At 35.0% G+C, this 24,907-nt stretch overlaps 1 protein-coding gene across 1 annotated transcript; it reads right to left on the minus strand.

Moving 5' to 3' along the window:
* Positions 1-1,599: 1,599 nt before the first annotated feature.
* Positions 1,600-23,237, minus strand: LOC127240959 (SNF2 domain-containing protein CLASSY 3-like; the record flags this gene model as incomplete). Its single annotated transcript, XM_051259834.1, has 13 exons — positions 1,600-1,608; positions 2,022-2,122; positions 2,968-3,049; positions 3,181-3,243; positions 3,334-3,543; positions 4,169-4,231; positions 4,414-4,539; positions 5,139-5,204; positions 5,311-5,397; positions 5,601-5,653; positions 5,879-5,944; positions 6,342-6,636; positions 21,735-23,237. Coding segments are annotated over 13 exons (2,724 nt in total), but the record flags the coding sequence as incomplete, so codon positions are not given.
* Between the last annotated feature and the right edge of the window lie 1,670 nt (positions 23,238-24,907).

The following is a 24,907-nucleotide window of genomic DNA, read 5'->3' on the forward strand; positions in this document are numbered from 1 at the left end:
ATGCATTCAAATATAATTTTGAACAAAATTTTATTTTTGTATTTTTTGTTACGCATATATGTCGTAACAAAAGTTCTTTGAAAGAATTTTACTTTTGTTTTGTATTTTTTGTTACTAACATATGTCGTAACAAAAATTTCTCTGACAGATTTATACTTTTGTTCCGCATTTTTTGTTACGGATATATATCACAAAAATATGATTTGATTCTTTTGTTACATACAAAAAAATGTAACAAATACAATTAGCAAAGGCTTATTTAAGACATTGACCGTCATTTATTTGTTACAATTTTTTCCCCAACAAAGACTTTTTGTACCACAATTTTTAGTAGCGGTTAATCTGTAACAAAGTACACAAAAGGTTATTTGACACGAAAATTAGATTTTTGTTTTTTGGCCGCTAAAAAAAATCAACTTTTTGGTAGTGAATTAAAGAAGCCTAAATGAAAATGATTGGTATAAATATGTATTATTATGATATTTTGAATATAAAATTAAATTTTACTTTAATATAAATAGATGTTTTATTTGATATTTTTTAAGAAAAAAAATTAAAATAGTAAAACCAAGTACAAAATCTTAAGTAAAGACAATCGTCGAGATACCTCTCGAATTGAAGAACTCATTTCAATAACTTAGAATTAATATACAAAAAAAAATCCCAATAAAATAATTTAAGATGGAAAACTAAAATGATGAGTTGATATGATGATATATATATCGTACATAACGAGAATTGTATACAATATCTAAACTGTATGGATTTTTTTTTTTTTTTTCCTTTCTATGTGTATATTTAATAAATAAATTTATTTTTATGAAAATCAAAGCAACTAAAATAGATATGACAAATGTTAAAATTAAATGATGAGTTTATAATAAATTGTTTGTTGCATTATGAAATACTTGTCTTAATTTTAAAATTCAGAATTTTTTTTGTAGTCAATCTCTTTTTCTATATATATATATATATATATTATAGATTTTTAAAATATTACAATGCTTAATTCTTAAAATTTAATATTCATGAAGAAATACATTTTTTAAAAAATGACTATTTTGAGGTGAATTGAATCCGCTACAAATACTCGTTCTTTGTGGCAAAAAGTTATTTGTGACGGTTTTGTTGCAGATTTTGGTCTGTACGTTTACTCAAGTAACAAAAAGTTTGTATCGTCATAGATGTTGTAACGAAAGACGAGTGGTCAACACCTGTGTGAGGACTTTTTGTTATAATTTTGTTTACGCGACAAAAAGTCGAATTCTTTTCATAACAATTCATTTCCGTAACAAATAATGTGGTACAAACATTTTCTGGCAGGTACAATATATTTTTACATTGGTTTTTCTTACAGTTATTTGTTCATGAAAAAAATTGAAAGTCTGTTTGTAACGAGCGTAACAAATAATATGTTGCGAATATTTTCTGATATTAAAAAAAGATATTTTTGTAACGATTTCAGTAACAAATTATTTTTACAAAAAATTGATCATATGTTTGTTAAAATATCATTTTGTTACGACCTGAATAGACAATTGTAACAATTTTTGTAATAAACATATATTTTCTGACAATAAACGTACAACCTTTTTCTTCCTATATTCCCTACAAAATCCATCATAAAATCTATAATCTAAGGAATCCTAGAAAATTACACTTACAATTGTCCCAATTACGAACATAAGGACTACCTAAAAGGCAAACAAGCCAAAATTATATACTTATTGCGCAAAATGGTCTAGTAAGCGCTAGAGATGTCATAATGATACGCAAGCCTTGTTCAAAATAGAGTAAAAACAAGTAAAGCATCAGTCCAGGTTCAACACATAAACATGGGGTGTGGATGGTTGTGAAATGTCAAAAGTACGGAGGAGGAACTCGTGTGTGGCGCTGCAATGAATAAGTAGGATATATAAGTATTTAATTTTGAAATGAATAAATTACTAGAAAAAATAAACCTTCAGATATAAATTATATACATCTTTGTATGTCCACTCGATGGGATCGACATTGATTACCTCACCGAGGGTACGTGCTCTAGCAATTGTTGGCAGAATAATTGAGGTATCCGGAACCGTGGTAACCCTTGTAAAGACTTCAACTATTGCTAGCATATCACCTACATATATAGATAAAAAAGAAAAAAGAAAAAAAAACATATAATTTTGAATGTAATATATCATTTCAAGAAACAATTTACAAATAAAAAATAATAATAAGAGAAACCATTGATAGTATTTCACACATAACAAAGATGGTTGTATATGTTTCACAAATACCGGCAAAGGAGAAGAATTTTTCTTGACTTAACAAGTACTACAGATCAATAGTACGAAAGCATATACAACTACACGCTATACCAAAAAAAATTCATCAAATTTATATACATATCATCTACTAAATATGAATATAATTAACAATGTAATAAAACCGGAATAAAGCATTGCATTGTCCAATGGCAGTGATCAATCCTAAGCCTTTTTAAGAATAAATTATCTAGTAATAATCCAAGACTCACCTAAGTTTCAACTCTTTAGAATAATAATATTGAAATCACGACACATTTATGGAATATGCACAATTTAAATGAACATGCATTTACGAACACGTGCAATATCAATGACACCCAAGATCCACCAACAAGACTATTTAGGAAACACTATACAAAAACTAAAAGCACGGCATATAGGAGCACCAAATAACACTGCATTACGTGTAACATCCAAACACAGCCTATTGAACGAAAAAAATTCTCAATGAAACAAATTACGAACACAAAATTAAAACAATCCTAGAAAGCAAGCATGAATCAAACACACGAAACAAATGGTGACAAAATAAATTTAAGGCAGTAGATAAATATGTGTCAAGCCTCACAATTATATAAACAACCAAGTACACATTAAATATTATGCAAACACTTAAAAATTCATACCTATAATGTATTACTTTACCATAACAAACCTGGAAGAGGGGAGGACAACATGATCCCCTTAGCAACATTTTCTTCTAAGCCACGGGACATCAAAAGAACACGAGACCCGACCTACATCAAGTCTTTGCAACTATCAAGAACATTCTTATAGGCTAACAAAGTATAAGCAAAGTATAATGCTAATTTACTGAATTCAGATATTATGTTAATTAAAACCCCATTATATTTTTATGTTAACTAACCGTCAGTGGTTCGTGGACCTTGGTACCCGGTGTCTTTAACGCTCTTTGGGTGCGGATAGTTCCCTACAATGCATGGAGCAATTAATTGAGTCGCTAGTAGATTGGCGGGATACATGCCATATAATTTACATAGAGATATTGTTCCTTCCTTACCGGGGCTTGTACTGATTCTCCACCGGGAGAGTTCATCCAAGTAGACAACTCTGTATGCATGTTTCTAACCTCAACTATGACAGTCCTCAACTCAACTAGGCCCTTCTTACGTTCCTCTACAAGCTTTTGTACATCTTGACTATCGGTAATGGTCATTGATTGACTGTATGGGTGGGCAGAGCTGGCTGCATTGTCAATAGAGCTCAACCACTATAATTGTCAGATTGTCATGAACTTCAATTAACTCATTTAAAGACAATAAATGAGGAATGCATTGCATACATAAGTTATTAGTGAAAAGCAGACAATTAGTTCAAAATTCTGAAGATCATTCAACTAAAATTATTTTGAATCAAATTTGAATGTTTTCTAGCATTCTATCACATCCAAACATTCTAAGATTTTAACAAAGATGAATTGGTTGTGAAAAAATTATTAATCTCTAAAATGAATGTTATTTTAGCATACAGGTGTACTTTATTCTCATTATATAAATATAGATAAAGAGCATAAAACTTTCAAAAACACAAAAAAGATTTGAATCCATCCAGACAAAATCTAACATCTTAGAAATCATATTTTCAAATCCAAACACAAATTTAAACTTCAATTAATGCCGAAAACATAAAAGCTAATATCTCATCATTCAAAAAACAGAATAATAACTTTGAACTAATTCACAAAAAATACAGCATTGATTCCATTCTAGCCTTATTGGTATGAGAATAGCATCAAATTCAAGGATACTTATATATTTTGTTTACAGAGTCTTTCGTTTTCGGTAAGAAATGATAAATGACCAATTTTGAGTTTGTAACCCTAGATAAATACTCACCTCATCACTCCATGCCTGAGCTTTTAAGTTTTGAACAATCTGTGGCCACCATAACAACGTAACCTGCAAGTCGACATTCTGATTATTCAGTTTCCAATGGAAGATTAGTAATATGTATAGTCCACAGTCAACATACAACGGATATCAAAAGTTTATCAAAATTGGGAGATTTTCCTAATTAAACTGAACCATGAAAGAAACAGACGTAACACTATAAGCTCATCATAATAAACACTATAGCTTACTTTTTCCTTTGTAGTACCTTTAACCACTTCAATCAACGGCGGCCAGCACCTAGAAGTAGCCAAGAACTCAACAGCAGGCTCGTAGTAGGACAGGAGCCATACACAAAGGCAGGTTTCGTAGAGAAGCTGTTCTCAATATATGTGAAATGTTATCAAGTCACAGGAAGAAGATATACTCCAAAAAAGAGCAAGCTACTCAACTTTACGTGTAGAATGGAATGAATTACAGTGTGGTTGTTTTGTGAGATAATTTGAATGAATATTTTTTTTACGTAAGATATGGAGAATTGTGTAGTGAATATATAGAACAATCTTATTACAACAGAACAGTAACATGAAATATATACGACACAATCTTTAAGAAAAACTGTTGTCTATACTCTCAATATATTGGCCAATAAACAACAAAATAATGTAATAATTAAGTTATCTAATGTACATCCGGACAAAATGTGATTTAACTTAATTAAAACTATCGGTTCATTAGTATGGTCCCCATTATAGTACTCAAAGATTCAATCATTTCACATGAAAGTACTAAAATGCCGATTTTTTATTTTAGCATATTAATATATAAATTAAGTTGACCCTTATGAGTATTTTACTCTTTTCATGCTTACAAACTATCTACTATATATAAAATACTATAATTCCTTAATCAACATGCAAATAGTACAAATAGTTAATGTATCTACTGTTAGTAAATGGAGGGAGTATAACTTTACCTGCGATTCTATATTGTCGAGCATGCCGCCTTGAGCATCGACCAGCACAGCCAAGTCGATGAAGACCTGTGTTCAACAATGAAAGAAGGCAGAAAAGATAACTGCAATTTTCGGGTTTCCTGATCACAGAGGACTAACTATATATGAGAGTGGAGATAATTCCTAGCTGTACATGAATCTGTGCACTAGCAATAGGCTTCATAAATGATTTAATAAAGTTGTCGCTAATGTCATAAAAATTGAACTTCTTACAGAGAAACTAACAAAATGAAAATGAAAATATTCTAATCAGTTGATTGACAAACCTCTGGTTAATTTCAAATTTTAATTTCATCGATAGTCATGTATGCTTTACTTTATACATCCTATTAATAAAAGATGACGGCACAAATCTAGCATGGTTTCAAGTGTAGAGCAATGAAGTAAAAGAAAAATAGAAAAAATTAGGAAATATGGCTACACCTGCCCTCGGCCTTGTTCTCGAATAGCATTCTGGAAAATCTGCTCGCTATCGCCTGTTTTGATTAATTTATCAATTGTCTGTGGACTTATTATAGATAAGAATATTAATTATCCATGTATAGAAATAATTATTAGCTAAAACTTAAAAGGGAGATTGATATTCACCTCCTCAGCAGCTCGATTGCCCGCCATTGAATACAAAACAAGGAATATGTCAAATGATTAAGAGCAAAACAGCAGGTGCTCAATGAAGCCTTTTTGAAATATAATGTTAATACCTGTAAATGCACGCCTCTGGAAAACCTCACTATACTCTTGCTGTATATTCCCTCTTAAGGTCTGGTCTACAAATGAAAAGGGACATGAGAAATGTAGGAGATAATTAATTTGCATCCCCATTGTAGCAAAGCAAACAGCTAATCTACCTGAAAATGATCAAACATCCTGTCTTTGAACTTCTTCTTTAAAGCCCTGCATTCAAATGCATAAATTATTTTTACCAGATATATATGGAGAATAAAATGGGTACCAATGGTGCACAGATTGGATCATTGGGATTTTTTTAAGGTTGATCAGATTATTTAATAATTTGAATCAAGTTGTTAGGACAAAAAAAAATAAAATAAAAAACAATTCACAAACAAAAATGATCAATCAACTCATCAATCAATCTGTTTCCTTAAAAAAAATAAAAAAAAAAAAAAAAAAAAAACTTTCTCAATGCGTACCTCTATACTCAACCTCTACCGTGCAAGCACTGGCTCAAGTCGGCATTCTTGGGCTGGTGGATGATCTTCTCAAATATATCTTTAGTCTTCGCATGCTGAACCATCTCTTGAAGAATCTTGTCCTTGATCTTTGGCATTGGCTGCTTTGATATATCCTTCTCGTTCGAAGAAGAGCAGAAGACTAATTCTGATAGCCGCTCTTTCTCAGCTTGCCGGCAATATTTGTCCGCCTCAAGTGTTCCAGCAGTCATTAGATGGTAGGTATGGACAAACTTCTTTTGCCCAATCCTATAAGCCCGAGAAATCGCCTGCTGTTCGACTGAAGGATTCCAGACGACGTCCAACAGAATGACCCTGGGAAATCTATAGACATGTCGGACTTTGCAAGCAGGCCGCCGATTGCAATAATTTCTAATGGAAGCCCTTTAAACCTCTCCACAATCTTTCTTCCAAACTTACCCAATTTTGGGTATGGGAAATCTTCATTTGCGAAGATCGTCTAACAAAATAAATTCCAACTTTCATTCTTATCTAGAAAAGTCATCGGATAAAAGTTGTGAGAGCTCAAAGACCCAGCCACATTTGCAAGTTGAATAGTCATCATAACCCGACTTCTATTATTGTTATCAGGAAAACACATTCGTAAATCATCCCAAGCTTGCTCACTCCACACATCATCCATAACAATCAAATACGGTCTATTAAATAATTCTTTGTACAAAGCATCCCTTAATCTACCAGAATTTCCATCATGTGTTGTAACTTTTCCATCATTTAAAAGACCCGATAAGATGCCCTGAACAGTATACTCTTGTGATATTGTTAGCCAAATGCGTCTATCAATGCAATCAGAAATATGTTGTCTATCGAAAACAGCTTTAGCTAGAGTACTCTTACCAATACCGCCCATCCCCACAATAGGGATAATTTGGAGTGTCGGCTCATCTCTAGTCAGCAAATCCACAATTGCATCGACATGGCCATCAAATCCTACAATTGTATTCTTGCCATGGGATAGAGTAGTCAATGAAGTTACCTCAACCGAAGTGCCACCAAGCTCAAAAACTTTTGGTTGTTTTCCAAATTGAAAATCTTTCGGCGCATCTTCCTCCACGAACAACTCTTTCGTAATGAAGTCAAACTTTTGGATCACTCCATCGATATCTTCATTGAAAGCTGAAAGGCCCAAATCAGCTTTTACTCCCTCGGATTGGAGCTGAAGTTGATTCACTACACGAAAATCAAATAATTCTTCTGCTTCAAAGGCAACCTTAGGTATTTGCCTCCACAAACCATCGATTCTTTCGCCTTCTTTTTCTGAGTGAACTTCAACAAATTTCAACAAAGAGTTGACAATTTCCTGGAATGTTTCGATCTTTTTTATGTCCACGCGAAGATGACGAAGCTTGGCTCGGTAATGAATGTTATCAATGACATGAGTAAGAGAAACCAAATGTACAATAGAAAATATGTGTTCGAATAATTATTTGAATCCATGCTCAACAGTGAAAATTTATTTATTTATTTATTTCAGTTTCATAATCTTTTGAGATGGACAATGTACAACTCTATGGTGGATTCCTTTTGACTTTCGAGAATCAAATGCAAAACAATCTTCAATGCCTAAACCATCAAAACGAAAACATAGTGAAGAAGGAGGCCTTACCAGTCCAAAATTAATACCACCATTTCCCAATGCAACTAACAATATCAACTCAACATCGATAGTATGCCAAAATGGCTTTCAAAGCTTATGATAAAGACATTGTTATTATTTGAGAAATGTGCAATACATCAAGGTTATAGCAATTAATTAAATCGATACTCCATAGAATGTGATGTCTTGGCTTGCCGGTATTCACTGTGGACATGATGTCCTCCTGGTTCGCAAGCATCTTCGTTGTCCTTCAAGTGGATGAAGCGAGACAGATTGATTGTTCAAAACACTACAAAAAGAGTATCTACTTAGCTATAATATTTTTAACTACGAAATATTTTGTAGTTAAAACGTGTCATTTAGCTAAAAAAATTAATTTCATCACTAAAAATAAATTATGTACTACAAAATTAATTTGGTCGCTTAAATTTTTTTGCTAGAAAATTATATCCTCATAGCAAAAAGATTTTAGCTACAAAATTATTTTCATAGCGAAAATCACTTGGCTAAAAAAATTATACATATTTGGTCTTTTGTTATGTGTTCTAATTTTATAGAAAAAGAGTTTTAGCTACGAAATCATATTTTCGTAGCTATATCTCTTTTCTTAACTTTCATTATAAAAAACTTTTTTTTTTTTTTTTTTTTATGAAAGTCATGTTTGTCACCAAAACCTTTACTAACACGGTATAGGCGACAAAATGAGTTTCGTCGCAAAAATATTTTTACTATGAATTATTATATTTTGCTACGAAATTTTTTTGTAGCTAAATTTCAAATTTTTTGTAGTACTACCACAAAAGTGCTCATTTATCTCGAAAAATTGTCTCGGAAAAAAATTCTGAGAAAATCTTCTGTCACGAAACCTTTGTTCGAGACAAATTAGTGTGTCAACTATGATTTGAGACATTACCGCGATAAATTCTCTCAATCATAATCTCAAAATTTGTTTCGTAACAATTTATTGTTGCATATTTGTCTCGAAACACCACTGCGAGTAAACATTGTCTCAAAATAAATCACAAAAAATATTTTGAAAGTATGAATTGTAAACAAGTTACGAAAAATATTCCAAGACCATAAATTGTCTCAAAATAAATATAAAAAAAATAGTTCGAAAGTAAAAATCATCTTAAAATAATAAGTAACAAAAAATATTTTGAGAGTTTGAATTATCTCAACACCGAGTCACGAAATATGTTTCAAGAGTAAAAATTATCTTAAAATAAAAAACATAAAATATTTTGAAAGCTTGAATTATTTTGAAATAAGTCATAAAAAAATATTTCAAATATATGAATTAACTTTAAATAAGTGACTAAAATATTTACTTTTCGATCATTGTTAACCGGAAGTATAATCAATAATTTTTATTAACATTATAATTATTTTTTAATTAAATCTATTTATCTATAATAAAAAATTAAATTAAAATATAATCAAAACAATAACAAATATCTTATAATAAATATGAAAATATAAAAACTACAACTTTGACTAAAAAACTTCCCACTAATCTAATTTTTTGCTCCACAATCATAATTTCTTTCGTCCACATTCACATTTACTAACTCACATTGACATTTACCTACCTATTTATTTTCCACAATTATAAAATAGAACTTCTCCTCTGTTGGTAAGTTTGCATTGTATTTTGTTCTTTAATTTGTATATAATCATTTGTTTAGATGTTTTGTTTTTATTAATGTCTCCTTAAATTGTTTAGATAGTTTTTTAATTAGTTAGATAGGTATGTTTATCTTATTTGGATAGAAATTTGTGCAATTCTATATGTAATTTTTTATTTTCTACTTCTAAAAGAATAGCTGTTTGAAAACATATGACAATAATGTGTGATTTCTTGTGCAAATATTGTTTGAACGCACCTCTATCGCTATCAGACTAGTGGAAGCAAAGAAAGAATATGAAAAAATATCAGCATGGATCTCGGTAGCTCTATCAATTTTAGGTAAGAAAATTAGTAGGACAAATTATATTTCTTATTGGAGGAGATGTAGCTTTGATGAGAACTAAGGATTGAAGAACTTCACTCTGGATGGGGACATAATTTTCAGCCTTTTTTTTATATATGTATTATCATGAAAATTGTAGTTTGATTATAGTGTGCTTATGTGAAATACGATGTGATAATTTGTGATAGTAATTTTCTTTTAATCGATAATATGCACAAATTTTTAGTAGAAGTGTCATATAAAAAGGCCAACAAATATATTAATTAATTATATTGTATAAAATATAATCTTGCATTTTGTTAGAATTATTTTAAACGAAATAGTATAAAGTTTTGAATATTTTTACAGTTGTTTGATACAAATTATAGCCTAAAAAAGTATCACATTTGTTTGAGAGAAAAATATAATCTCGGATATTGTCAAGGACATTCGAGACAATATATTGTCTCGGATATTGTCCCGGATTTTCGAGATATATAACAATTGTTGAGACAAAATATACTTTCTTGGACATTGTCATGGTTCTTCGAGATAAAATATAGTCTCGACAAAGTTTGCGAGTATTTTCGAGACAATATATTGTCACAATATTTTCTCAGTCAATCTAACAAGAAAATTTGTCTCGGCTTTCTATTAACTATAATACTATAGAGTGCATGAAGTTAAGGCGATTCTGTGCATTTCGAACATGTTTAGTGCTAAATTTACATTATTTTAGAATTAAACTATTTAATATATTCTAAACTTCATTTTTAAAAATTAAAATTTCATTCCTTATTTTCAGTACTCAACTACTATTAAATGTAGGTGTATAAGTGTAATAAAAAGCTTAGTGTTATTATTGAATCTCCTTCCAAATGCCTGATCAGGTGCATTTAGCGTGTAGACTATGTAGGAGTAAACTTCCGAAAAACAATGAAGATATTTGGTATTGCAACATTTCTTGCAAGGTGATGTTATTCTATCGATCTTGTTAGCGCTATCTCTTTGAGATGAATTCAAAGTCATTTCTATAGTCATTAAATTTCTTTTTATATAATGCTAGTTGTTCTAATGCAAAACTTAATTACCACAGATAGAACAATATTTTGAAAAAGAAAAATCACAAACTTGTTAGTTCAATTGTATATAAAATGCACATAGGTTTCACCAATACATGCAAAATACACACTTGATCATACTTGCCTTTGTATCTATTCCATTGTATGGTTACTAACATTTGTGCATTTTTACTTATTTGGACTACATTTAATTTTAAAGTAAGTGTTTGATTAATTATTGAATCCATGCTCAATTGTTGAAGTTTTTAAAATTTGAATATTTTAGTTTCATAATCTTTTGAGGAGGGACAGTGTACAAATGCTTGTGCATGGAATTCAAGAATCGACTGTGGAGCAATCTTCAAGGTCTAAAACATCAAAACAAATGTGTAGTCGAAAAGGAGTGTGTCTCATGATCGTCCATGTCTCATGATTGACAAGACAAATCGTGTGCGTATTTGTTTTTGCATTATGTATGTACATGTTAGGATTTTAATAGAATTTTAAAATGAAAAGGCACACCATAACTCAAATTCAGTATAATAATAAAACAAGTAAATTTATTTTCTTGTAAAGTGAAAAGAAAATGACACCAATTAATAAACTTAAAAATAACAACTCAAATTCAATATAATAATAAAACAAGTAAAATCAGTTTTCCTTATAAAGTGAAAAGATGACACCAATTAATAAAGTTAAAAACAACACATATTTTAATATCATGAAGCACATAATTAACACAAAATCAGCACAACGATAAAAACAAACTGAATTATTTTTCCCTTTTAAAATGAAAACATGATTGCAATTCACAAAATTAAAAGTAGTACTACATAGTTGAAAACGAAAAATACATAACTAACCCAAAGTCGGAACAATTAAAAAAAATCAATGAAAATATTGTTTCTAAATATCCAAATTCATTTAGAAAAAATATTTAGTACTATAACTGTCACCTATATAAATATGATCATATCTAACACATCATTTTACACTTTCATCTTAGATTTTCATGTAATGGACTTTTTGTTTCTTAATTCTAATTTATTGAAATGATTATTTGATTCTAAGAGGTATGCAATGATTTTACTTGATTATGCTGTCATGTTCATATTAATTTATTCTAATTGAACAAAATTGAGGATTTAAGTTTGTATTAATTTGCATGATATAATGATATTGTCTTTAATTTTGTTTAGAATTGTTGAAAAATGGAGTTCGAGCAAATCTCCTTTGAATACTAAAAAATGGCCAGCTCTCTGAAGCTTCATAAATTTATAGTAATAACAACACTGTTCACGATATAAATGCATGAACACCAAAGGAATAAATTTGACAAGTATTTGTTGACTCGGTTCACTTATAAACCAATCTACATTTGGGGATGTCAATCCATAAGTGAATTCACTATGATCAATACTGACTATAGTACAAAACAACCACAAACTCTTTCAACATATTTCTTCCATAATGACTAACCTTGAAACTGGCTGTCACAAGTTCGTACTGACACCAAATTTTTACAATAGCCACTGAGTAATGCAGATTAAGAATTGGTCGTCTCCTCCGGTTGGACCTCCAAAAACTCTTTCCTCCGGCGACTCTTCTAGTGAATTTTTGTGTAAAACACAATTTCAAAATATGAAGATGGTGAAGGAATAAGCGAAAGGTCGATTGAATATTTTTCTCTCTAAAAACCAACTCTCAAATGTGCTCTATCTACAACAAAACTATCCCAAGCTGAATATTCAAACACCACGTTGAACAAGAAAACTAAACCAAATTAATTTCATTTACACTGATATGGACTTGGACGTTTCTCTATTAGTCTGACAGTATGTTGACTATCCTTATTCATCCAATTTGTCTTTTGTGTATATGTAAAGATGAGAGAAAATAGACAAAGACAAACACACTGCAATTTGTGTCTGTATGCAACAGACACAGTCAACTTTGTTATATTTGAATTCTGATGACAGCCATTGCAGATGAAAATTTTGCCTATATGCCAAAATAGGAAATAAGATTGTGCCTGTGTGTGCAACAGACATAGTCAGCTTTGCTGTATTTGAATTATGATGGCAATCATTGGAGGGATGGAAATTTTTTCTATATGCCAAAATAGAAAATGAGAGCTATTTTCATTCAACAATAATTTCTAATATATGGTCTAAGCTAATTATAAGAATGCTTCAAAAGATAATGAAATAACGAACCAATAGCTTTAAGCTAGATTCTTTTTGTTGGTACATCGCATTAATTAATTATTATGTTATATTTTCGTTCTACCAACAATATAAATGTGTTGTCAATCTTCAAATATATATATATATTCCTTTCGTTCGGAAAAATTATATGATTATTTTTAGTTTTTTTCTTTTTTTTTTTTGTCGTCATCTAAATTTATTTCATGACATGTATCAAACAATAACAATTTCTTCACCCTAAACTTTGAAAGCCATTTAGGCATGCCATCATTGTTTTGTTCGACTATGTTGTTACCCTTCAAAAAATAAAAAATAAAAAGCATTCAAGTAAAAATAAAATAAAAGTCGTCAATATTTTTCTTATGTTTAAAGAAAATATCAACATTTTCATGAAAATGTCGTAATAAAGATTTTTATCATATGAATATATTATAATTATAAATTTTTTTTTTTTTTCTGAACATGAAAGTATGAACTGGCAACACATTTACACCACCACACTACAAAAAAATGAGTATTTCCAGCCGAACTGAATCCGCTACAAATACTCATTTTTTGTGGCAAAAAACTATTTATGGCGGCTTTGTTACAAATTTTGATCGGTATGTTTACTCGAGTAACAAAAAGTCTGTGTCGCCATAAATGTTGTAACAAAAGACGAGTGGTCAACGCCTATGGGAGGACTTTTTGTTACAATTTTTTTACGCGACAAAAATTTGAATTCTTTTTTATTCATTGTCGTAACAAATAATGTGGCACAAACATATTTTGAGAGTTACAATATATTTTTGTATCATTTTTTGTTACAGTTACATGTTCGTGACAAAAATTAAAAGTTTGATTGTAACGAAGCGTAGTCGTAACAAATAATACGTTGCGAATGTTTTATGACATGAAAAAAATATTGTAACAGTTTCTGTAACAAATATTTGTTACAAAACATTGATCACCTATTCGTTATAATAAAATTTTGTTACGTCCTAAAGAGACAATTGTAACGATTTTCGTGACAACATATATTTTATGACAATAAACTTACAACCTTTTTCTTCCCATGTTCCCTACGAAATTCATCATAAAACCTATAATCTAAGGAGTCCATAGAAAATTACACTAATAATCGTGCCAACTACGAACAGAAGGATTACATAAAAGACAAACAAGCCAAAATTATGTACTTATTGTGCAAAATAATCTAGTAAGCCTAAAGACGTCATAATTATACGCAAGCCTTGTTCAATCCAATATAGTAAAAACAAGTAAGGCATTAGTCCAGGTTCAACACATGAACGTGGGGTGTGGATGCTCATGGAACGTCAAAAGTACGGCATAAAACTCAGGTGTGGCGCTGCAATGAATAAGTAGGTTATATAAGTATTTAATTGCAAAATAAATAAATTACTACAAAAAAAAACCTTCAAATATAAATTACATACATCTTTGTATGTCCACTTTATGAGATCAACATTGACTAACTCACTGAGGGTAAGTGCTCCAGCAATTGTTGGCAGAATAGTTGAGGTCTCTGGAACCGTTGTAGCCATTACAAAGACTTTAACTATTACTAGCATATCAACTACATATATAAATTTAAAAAAAACCATATAATTATGAATGCAATATATCATTTCAACAAACAAGTTACAAATAAAAAATAATAATAAGAGAAACCATCGATAGTATTTCACACATAACAAAGATGGTCGCATATGTTTCACAAATTCCGGCAAATGAGAAGAATTTTTCTTGACTTAACAAGTACTACAGGTCAATAATATGAAAGAATATACAACTGCACCTATACCAAAAAAATCCCATCAAATTTATGTCCATATCATCTAGTAAATATGCATATAATTAACAATGTAACAAATCCGGAATAAAGCATTGCATTGTCCAACGGCAGTAATCAACCCTAACCTTTTTTAAGAATAAATTATTTACTAATAACCCAAGACGCACCTAAGTCTCAACTCTTTAGAATAATAATATTGAAATCATGACACATTTATGGAATATGCACAATTTAAATGAGAACGCATTCACGAATACACATAATATCAATGACACCCAGATTCCACCAACAAGACTGCTTAGGAAACACTATACAACAACCAAAAGCACGGCATGTAGGATGCACCAAATAACAGTGCATTACATTTAATATCCAAACACAGCCTTTTACTAAACCGATAAATTCTCAATGAAACGAATTACAAAAAAAAGAACAAAACAAAAAAAAATCTTAGAAAGCAAGCAGAATTCAAATGGACGAAACAAAGGGTAACAAAATAAGTTTAAATGCAATAGATAACTATGTGTCAGGCCCCACAATTATACTAACAACAAGTTCGCATTAAAATTCATACCTATCTTGTAGTAAATTACGATAACAAACCTGGAAGAGGGGCGGACAATATGATCCTTCAGCAACAAGTTCTTCCAAGTCACGGAACATCAAAAGAAAACGAGACCCGACCTATATCAACGTGTTTGCAACTATCAAGAACATTCTTATAGGCTAACAAGGTATAAGCAAAATATTATGCTAATTTACTGAATGTAGATATTATGGTAAAACCCTAATATATATCTATGTTAACTAACCATTAGTGGTTCGTGAACCTCGGTACCCGATGTCTCTAACCCTCTTTGGCTGTGGCTAGTTCCCTACAATGCATGGAGCAGTTAATTGAGTCACTAGTAAATTGGCGGGATACATTCCATATAATTTACCTAGAGATATTGTTGCTTCCTTACTGGGACTCGTACTGATGCTCCACCGGGAGAGTTAATCCAAGTAGACAACTCGGCATGCATGTTTCTAACCTCAACCATGACATCCCTCAACTCAACAAGGCCCTTCTTACACTCCTCTGCAAGCTTTTGTACATCTTGACTATTGGTAATGCCCGTTGATTGATTATGTAGGTGGGCAGAGCTAGCCGCACTATCAATAGAGCTCAACTACTTTAATTGTCAAATTGCCATGAACTTTAATAAACCCCTTTAAAGACAATAAATGATAAAGGTATTGCTTACATAAGTTATTAGTGAAAAGCTGACAATTAGTTCAATATTTTGAAGATCATTCAACTAAAATTATTTTGAACGAAATCTGATTGTTTTCCGGCATTCTATCACATCTAGACATTCTAAGATTTTCACAAAGAGGAATTCATTGTGAAAAAATTACTAATCTCTAAAATGAATGTTATTTTAGCAAACAGGTGCACTTTATTCTCACCATATAAATATAGATAAAGAGCATAAACTTTGTGTTGATGTATTTTTTCAACAATAAAAAGGTAAAATCCGAAAATAGGAAATTATCTTCGAATTTGATATATTTAGGGCCTGAGATTAGGAATCTCTAAACACTGTAGGATACATAAATAAAATAGAAAAATAAAACTACCGACTGGAAAATAAAGTGGTGATCCCCAAAAGCAATTCTTTGAATTTGATGTCGATTGAAGATGCCTTTCCAGAATACATCCAAATCCTTAAATAGTCCTTCAAAAAATGTTTCAGAACCGTCGCTAGCAACCGCCGTAAACCGCCCACAATAAAACGTTTTGAAACGTCGTCTGGGCAGTTACGGCAACCGTCCACAACGTCCACCTCTGTCGACACGTGTCTTACACCATCTCGCCAAACGCTTCTACAAATTCCAGAACTCAACTGGCCCGACCGACCATTCCAGAGACTAACTGGTCACTAGATCAAACGACTTATTGGTCGCCCCATCAAGCGACCAACATCTGATCTCTCCAGGCGATTCAATGGTCGCCCCAACCAAGCGACTTGTTGGTCCGACCGCAGACCTTCCGACTTGTTTGTTCCTGCCGCAAACCTCACGACTAGCAGACCATCCGACTTGTTGGTCCAGCCGCAAACCTTCCGACCTGTAGACCATCCGACCTGCAGACTTTCCAACCTATGGACCATCCGACCCGCTAACCAACCGACCTGCCCATCCGACCGCGGACCTTCCGACCTGCCTATCCGACCGAGGACCAACCGACCGAGGGCCAACCGACCTGAGCGCAAATTTTTCTCCTTTTCCACCCGACTTCGTGTCTAACTTCCTTTAAGATTCTGCTATCCTTATTATTATTATTATTATTATTATTATTATTATTATTATTATTTGTGTATAACAACTTGCCTCCTCCGCAAGACTCCTAAGCTTCATTTCTCATGATGTTTAGGAGTTAGCAGGCCGTCATCCGAGGCCACGTCAGCCTCAGATCCGACCTCCATCTTTTGAGGCTACATTGGACCCGACCTCCATTTATCTCGGACTGGTGCTGACCTCCACGTTGGTCGATCTTGCACTACCATTTCTTCAGCACCTCCCCCCTGACAGAAGTCATGATCGTTTTCTCTTAAAAAAGATTCTAACCTCCCTGCCTTGGATGCTAAACTGGCCAGATCTTGAACGTCGTGGGCCGTTAAAGCCTCTCGCAGTTGTGTATGCATATTTTGGACCACCAAATTAGTCATCTCGCTCTCCTCAATGATTGTCGGGCAACGTCCCTTTATTAATTGCATCCGCTCTATGAATTGGTAGGCAGTTTCCTCCGTTATTTGCCTAATCTCCAGAAGGTCTGTGAGCGAGACTGTTGGAAGAGGAATAAAGAACCTTGCATGAAAGGCCGCTTCCAAACCTTCCCTACCACCTGGACAAATACAAACCTTCCCAGGAGGTTTGTATTTGTCCAGGTGGTAGATCGACAAACCACGAAAAAGCTGTTCTGGTAAGAGGCAAACCAAATAGTTGCAGTTTATAAAAAGAGTTATTACCGACCTCTCCTAACTGTGCTGTGAACCGACCCACATGCTCTATGGTGGAGGATCCGTCTTCTCCTAAGAAAACATGAAATTTTGGCGGTCGATAATTCCTCAGAAGAGGATACTCATTGATGATTCTCTCTGGAAATGGCCTTTGATACGCCGGTCGGTTCACCGTTTGTGGGTTCATTCCGAAATACACCCGCAAAACTTGAGCGATATCCTCTGGATCTATCCTGGGTGGAACAAAATCTTCCCTAGAGAAGGCTGGCTCGGCTGGAATGGGATTATGAATCTGATATCCCAATCTTTCTTCTCTGGGGACAGTTGGCTCGTCTGGAATGGGATTATGAGCCTGTCCCCTCAATCTCTCATTTGGCTGGGTATGATCAACCCTCGGTTCCAAATGAACATTATTTGGAAAAGTTAGAGGAGTCTTCCCCATATCTGTTCGGTTGAAAGTTGTGACGCTTGGAAATGTACTGTCAACGTATGTTGGCCCTGCAAACGTTGATCTTGGAAATGTCTCCTGAAAACGAGAAGGTGACACGGCTGGAGGCATGTTTGAATGCAGGGTGAATCTAGAGAACGCCTGATCCAACATGTTCTGCATTAGATTTTGTTGTTCACGCAACATGTTCTGCATAATCAAAGTTTGTTGATTGTTCAATTGTTGAACATAAGACAACCAATCGGTAGGTGGTTGGGGAATCTCCCCTGGATTTGGCATGACAGGTGGTGAAATATTTTCCCCACCGGTGCCGATGATGATTGAGGTTGTGAGCCTGCCATACTGATTTTTCTGATGATTCGGCCGGACCTCAGTCGTATGAAATTCTCTGTTGATGTAGGATCAGCAATCTTGCCTTTCTCCCACTGTGGTCGCCAATTTGTTGATGTATTTTTCAACAATAAAAAAGTAAAATTCGAAAATAGGAAATTATCTTCGAATTTGATATATTTAGCGCCTGAGATTAGGAATCTCTATACACTGTAGGATACAAAAATAAAATAGGAAAATAAAACTACAGACTGGAAAATAAAGTGGTGATCCCCAGAAGCAATTCTTTGAATTTGATGTCGATTGAAGATGCATTTCCAGAATACATCCAAATCCTTAAAGTCCTTCAAAAAATGTTTCAAAATCGTCGCCAGCAACCGCCGTCAACCGCCCACAATAAAACATTTTGAAAGGTCGTCTGGGCAGTTACGGCAACCGTCCACAAGGTCCTCATCTGTCGACACGTGTCTTACACCGTCTCGCCAAATGCTTCTACAAATTCCAGAGCTCAACTGGCCCGATCGACCATTCCAGAGACTAACTGTTCACTAGATCAAACGACTTATTGGTCGCCCCATCAAGCGACCAACATCTGATCTCTCCAGACGATTCAATGGTCGCCCCAAGCAAGCGACTTGTTGGTCCGATCGCAGACCTTCCAACTTGTTAGTTCCAGCCGCAAACCTCCCGACTTGCAGACCATCCGACTTGTTGGTCCAGCCGCAAACCTTCCGACCTGTAGACCATCCGACCTGCAGACTTTCCGACCTATGGACCATCCGACCCGCTAACTAACCGACCTGCCCATCCGACCGCGACCTTCCGACCTGCCTATCCGACCGAGGACCAACCGACCTGCTTATCCGACTGCGGACCAAGCGACCGGACCAACCGACCGAGGGCCAACCGACCTGCTTATCCGACTGCGGACCAACCGACCTGCTTATCCGACTGCGGACCAACCGACCGGACCAACCGACCTGAGCGCAAATTTTTCTCCTTTTCCACCCGACTTCGTGTCTAATTCCCTTTAAGATCCTGCTATCCTTATTTTTATTATTATTTGTGTATAACACTTTCAAAAACACATAAAAGATTTGAATCCATCTAGACATAAAATCTGACATCTTAGAAATCATCTTTTCAAATCCAAACACATAATTCGAAAAACACAATAACAACTTTGAACTAATTCACAAAAAATACAGCATTGATTCCATTCTAGCCTTATTGGTATGAGAATAGCATCAAATTGAAGGATACTTATATATTTTGTTTACAAGGCCTCTTCTTTTTCAGTAAGAAATGATAAATGACCAATTTTGAGTTTGTAACCCTAGATAAATACTCACCGCGTCACTCCATGCCTGAGCTTTTAAGTTCTGAACAATCTGTGGCCACCCTAACAATGTAACCTGCAAGTCGACATTCAGATTATTCAGTTCTCAATGGAAGATTAGTAATATGTATAGTCTACAGTCAACATGCAGCGGATATCAAAAGTCTATCAAAATTGGGAGATTTTCTTAATTAAACTGAACCATAAAAGAAACAGCCATAACACTATAAGCTCACCATAATAAACACTATAGCTTACGTTTTCCTTTGTGGAACCTTTAACCACTTCAATCAACAGCGGCAAGCACCTAGAAGTAGCCAAGTACTCAACAACAGGCTCGTAGTTGGACAGGAGCCATACACAAAGGCAGTTTTCCTAGAGAAGCTGTTCTCAATATATGTGAAATGTTATCAAGTCACCGGAAGAAGATATTACTCCAACAAATTTCCAAACCTCTTTTTAATTTCATCGATACTCATGCATGATTTACTTTATACATCCTACTAATAAAAGATGATGGCACAAATCGAGCATGGTTTCAAATGTAGAGCAAAGAAGTAAAAGAAAAATAGAAAAGATTAGGACATATGGCTACACCTGCTCTCGGCCTTGCTCTCGAATAGAATTCTGTAAAATCTGCTCACTATAGCCTGTTTCGATTAATTTATCAATTGTCTGTGGACATATAGATAAGAATATTAATTATCCATGTATAGAAATAATTATTAGCTAAAACTTAAAAGTGAGATTGAATTCACCTCCTCCTCAGCTCGATTGCCCGCCATTGAATACAAAACAAGGAATATGTCAAATCATTAAGACCAAAAGTGCAGGTTCTCAATGCAGCATTTTCGAAATATAATGTTAATACCTGTGAATACACGCCTCGAGAACCTCATGATACTCTTGCTGTATATTATCTCTTAAGGTCTGGTCTACAAATGAAAAGGGAATTGAGAAATGTAGGAGAAAATTAAATCGCATCCCCATTGTAGCGAAGCAAACAGCTAATCTACCTGAAAATGATCAGACATGCATTCTGTCTTTGAACTTCTTCTTTATAGCCCTGCATTCAAATACATAAATTATTTTATCAAATATATATGGAGAAAAAATGGGTACCAATGGTGCACAGATTGGATCATTAGCATTTTTCTTAAGGTTGATCAGATTATTTAATAATATGAATCAAGTTGTTAGGACAAAAAAAAATAAAATAAAAAAACAATTCACAAACAAAAATGATCAATCGACTCATCAATCAATCTGTTTCCTTAAAAAAAAAAAATTTAACTCAATACGTACCTTTATACAAAACCTCTACCATGCAAGGACTGGCTCAAGTCAGCATTCTTGGGCTGGTGGATGATCTTCTCTAATATATCTTTCGTCTTTGCATGCTGGACCATCTCTTGAAGAATCTTGTCCTCGATCGCCGGCATTGGCTGCTTTGATATATCCTTCTCGTTCGAAGAAGAGCAGAAATCTAATTCTGATAGCCACTCTTTCTCAGCTTGCCGGCAATATTTGTATTTCTCAGCTTTCCAGCAGTCATTAGATGGTAGGTATGGACAAACTTCTTTTGCCCAATCCTATAAGCCCGAGAAATCGCTTGCTGTTCAACTGAAGGATTCCAGACGACGTCCAGCAGAATGACCCTGGAAGCCCCGACCAGACTTATGCCCTCAGAGCAGCACCTCGTCGACGCCAGCAAGATCTTCGAATCATTTTCTGGATCATTGAATGCGTCGATCACTCTCTGGCGTTGCTTCTTCGGTAGCTTTCCTTCCAGCCTCAGAATTTCCTTCCTGGCGTTCCACTGGAAGGTCGCAGCCAGATGGTCTTTGATCAGCTCCAAGGGCGTAAGGTTCTGGCAGAAGATAAGTACTTTTTCTTTCAGCATCATACAGAGGCGGACAAACTCGAGGATGAACTTTGTTTTCACTCCTTCAAAAGGATTGAATTTCGATGCCTCGACTGCTTGCATATCAATTCCATCCGTGGGCACTTGCGACTTGCATTTTCGGATGAGGTAAGGATGAATAGATACCAAAGAAAATCCATGTTCGTTCGTAATTATTCTCTTTAACCGTTCCCCTTCCAATATGTCGATCAGCTTCTTTTGCAGTCCGGTCGGTTTAAGGAGGATGACAGAGTCTCTTAATCCGGGGAGATTCTTTTGCAGGATAGTTCCCTTGTGCACGTGCACAAACGGCGACATGGAGACTTTAAGCCTCTCCACTGCACAATTGACTGCTTCAGGAAGCAAAGCAGGCCGAGAGCTATGGGTTTTCTTATCTGAATGCAGAATCTCAGCAAATGTCCGATCCTGCATAATCTCTTCTGCCGCTGTCGGCCTTACGATGTTGACGGTGTTGAACAGCTCTGTGAAGTTGTTTTGGAACGGCGTCCCTGACAATATGATACGCTTGTCTGTCTTGACCTGAACCAGTGAAGCCCAAATCTTACTCCTCTCATTACAAGAAGTATGGCCTTCATCGAGAATCACTAGTCCAGGCATCTCAAGAAGTGTCGACCTCAGAAATCCCACCTCGCCTGCATTTGCTTCCTCGTCCTTCTGCTCCGTTAGCTTCTCAAACAGATTGTAGCTCGTCCCCAAAAGGCCTCCCCCCCTCTTCCATGAATATATATTTATCATTCTGATTGCCTCTGTATCCCGACATCTGATCTTTGCCCTATTAAAGAGATGGTCCGCAGCCGCCCTCTCGTCGCCAGTGAATGCCGGATTGTTCAGGTTGTGGAAATGAAAACTGGCATTCCACCTTCTTAACTCGGCTTCCCAGGTACCAAGTATTGTGGCTGGGACGATGATCATCGGCAGGCAGTTTGGAAACATCTTTAGATATGTCTCGAGGAACACAAGGGTCAGACGTGTCTTTCCGGTCCCTGGTGCATGAGAAATGATGCATCCGCCCACTCCAGGTAGATTTGAGTTCCTTAAGTCGACAATATCAGTACTGCCTGCCAAGTTCCTCCAGAGGAACTCAAATCCTTCTTGTTGGTGCTCGTACAGAGTTTCTCGTACACCAGCCTTGATGCTCCAAACCGAGCCTCTAATCCGGCAGCTTACTTCAGCTGCATCCGCTACTGGGGGAGTAATGGCGCCGAGATCCAGACGCTCCCCTTTCTTCTGCTTCTTCTTCTTTCCCGGCGCACGATGTGTTTTGATTGCCTGCAAGAGGAAGAAAAAGAAGCTGTATAAACGGCTACCCCCGCACAAAATTTAAACCAACCTGAAATTGCACTGACCTACTTTCAGATAACAAATTAGTGCAGAATTAGGGAGAATAGATAACTTAAGAAAGCAATCGATATATACTTACTCAGGGAGGAATTACATCCCTTGGATGAATCGCTACATGTTGACAGTAGATACAATAAAGTCCTTGATCATCTGCTAATGTCAATTCATGAAGCCCTCGAGCACATCTGCGCTCTTGGGTGTCTTCTCCTCCTCATCCACTGGAACCACCTGCAAGTCATGTACAGATTGTTAGTTAGTATATCGCTTTCTGAATATTAATAATAAAAATAGTGGTAAATTAGTTCTCAATCCGTGTCGAATCTGTTCTTGTCTATTGTTTGAATATATATATATAGATATTAATATGCACAAGTGTTGAATTTGATTGACTTACTTCATGGCTGGTAGTTGTTCCCATTTCCTCCACAGCCAAGTCAAAGTTCATGTCATCAAACAAGTCCTCCATTTCCTTAGCTACCTCAGCTTCTCGCTGTTCCTCTTCAGTCAGGGGCACGACATCCTCTTCAAACCTGAACTTCTTCGGAAGAGCAGGGTAGTCTTCAGCTTCACTGGTATGCAATGTCCCAGACGGTGGTCGGAAAATGGATTCTTCTAGGAACTTGGAGATGTCGAATCGTTTTGGCTTCATCTTCTTCGCTTTGGCCCCCGTCATGAACTTCGTCATCTCCTCAAGCCAATAGGGCATGTCATCTCCATTACGGCTGTTCCTGCTAGTCCGTGGAGCTTTGCCACGCTGTGCTTTTGACACTGAGACTGCACCCCCCCTGCTCCAATCTGTGTTCTTCGATCTCACAGATTTCCGACAGCCTCCTCTGCTTCATCTTCCTATGAGGAGAGTTCACTGCAGCCTTCCGTTTTGGAGTTCCGATTCTGTGCTGCACTGGCAAACTGTCCTCTACATTGTTGACTCTCTTAGCATTGTTCACTTTTCGTCTCTTCCTCAGAGTGAAGTCTTCATCCGAAGACAGTTCACACAGCTCACCCACAACAGAAATTGACGACTGGTGTGTATTGATTCTCCTTGTTGATCTAACCTGACGTCCAATGCCATCATCAGCAATGCCTACTTCTTCAGTGGAATCCATCAAATTGGAGAGCCCCTGAGTTTCCCTTGAGTCGCCCTCCAATGCCTACTGCTGCTGCTGCTGCTGCTGATAGTATCCCCTGAGTCGCCCTCCAAATTGTCTATTTCATGGCGTTCTTCAAGGGGAACTATCGTATTGGAGAGGCTGTCAGCATTGTCTTCGGTGGAGAGGCAGTCTAGTTCAGGGACTGTACACTCATCCCCAAAAATTCGAGCGTAAGTTTGAGCTCGACTCCTCAAATGCTCCAAAATTTCTTCCAACTCTTCTTTAGAAGGCTGCATTTTGCACTTTCCCATCCCTGAAAAAAGAAATGCAAATATTAGACTGCCTTATTTTCAAATGTTAGAATTTTCTTAAGTCAGCCATTACCTTCTAGATCATCCATCACTTCAAAGCTATCGAAACAAGCTTTGT

The sequence above is a fragment of the Andrographis paniculata genome, unplaced genomic scaffold, assembly GCF_009805555.1.
Source record: "Andrographis paniculata isolate CXL003 unplaced genomic scaffold, ASM980555v1 Contig80END, whole genome shotgun sequence".
NCBI classification, from domain to species: domain Eukaryota; kingdom Viridiplantae; phylum Streptophyta; class Magnoliopsida; order Lamiales; family Acanthaceae; genus Andrographis; species Andrographis paniculata.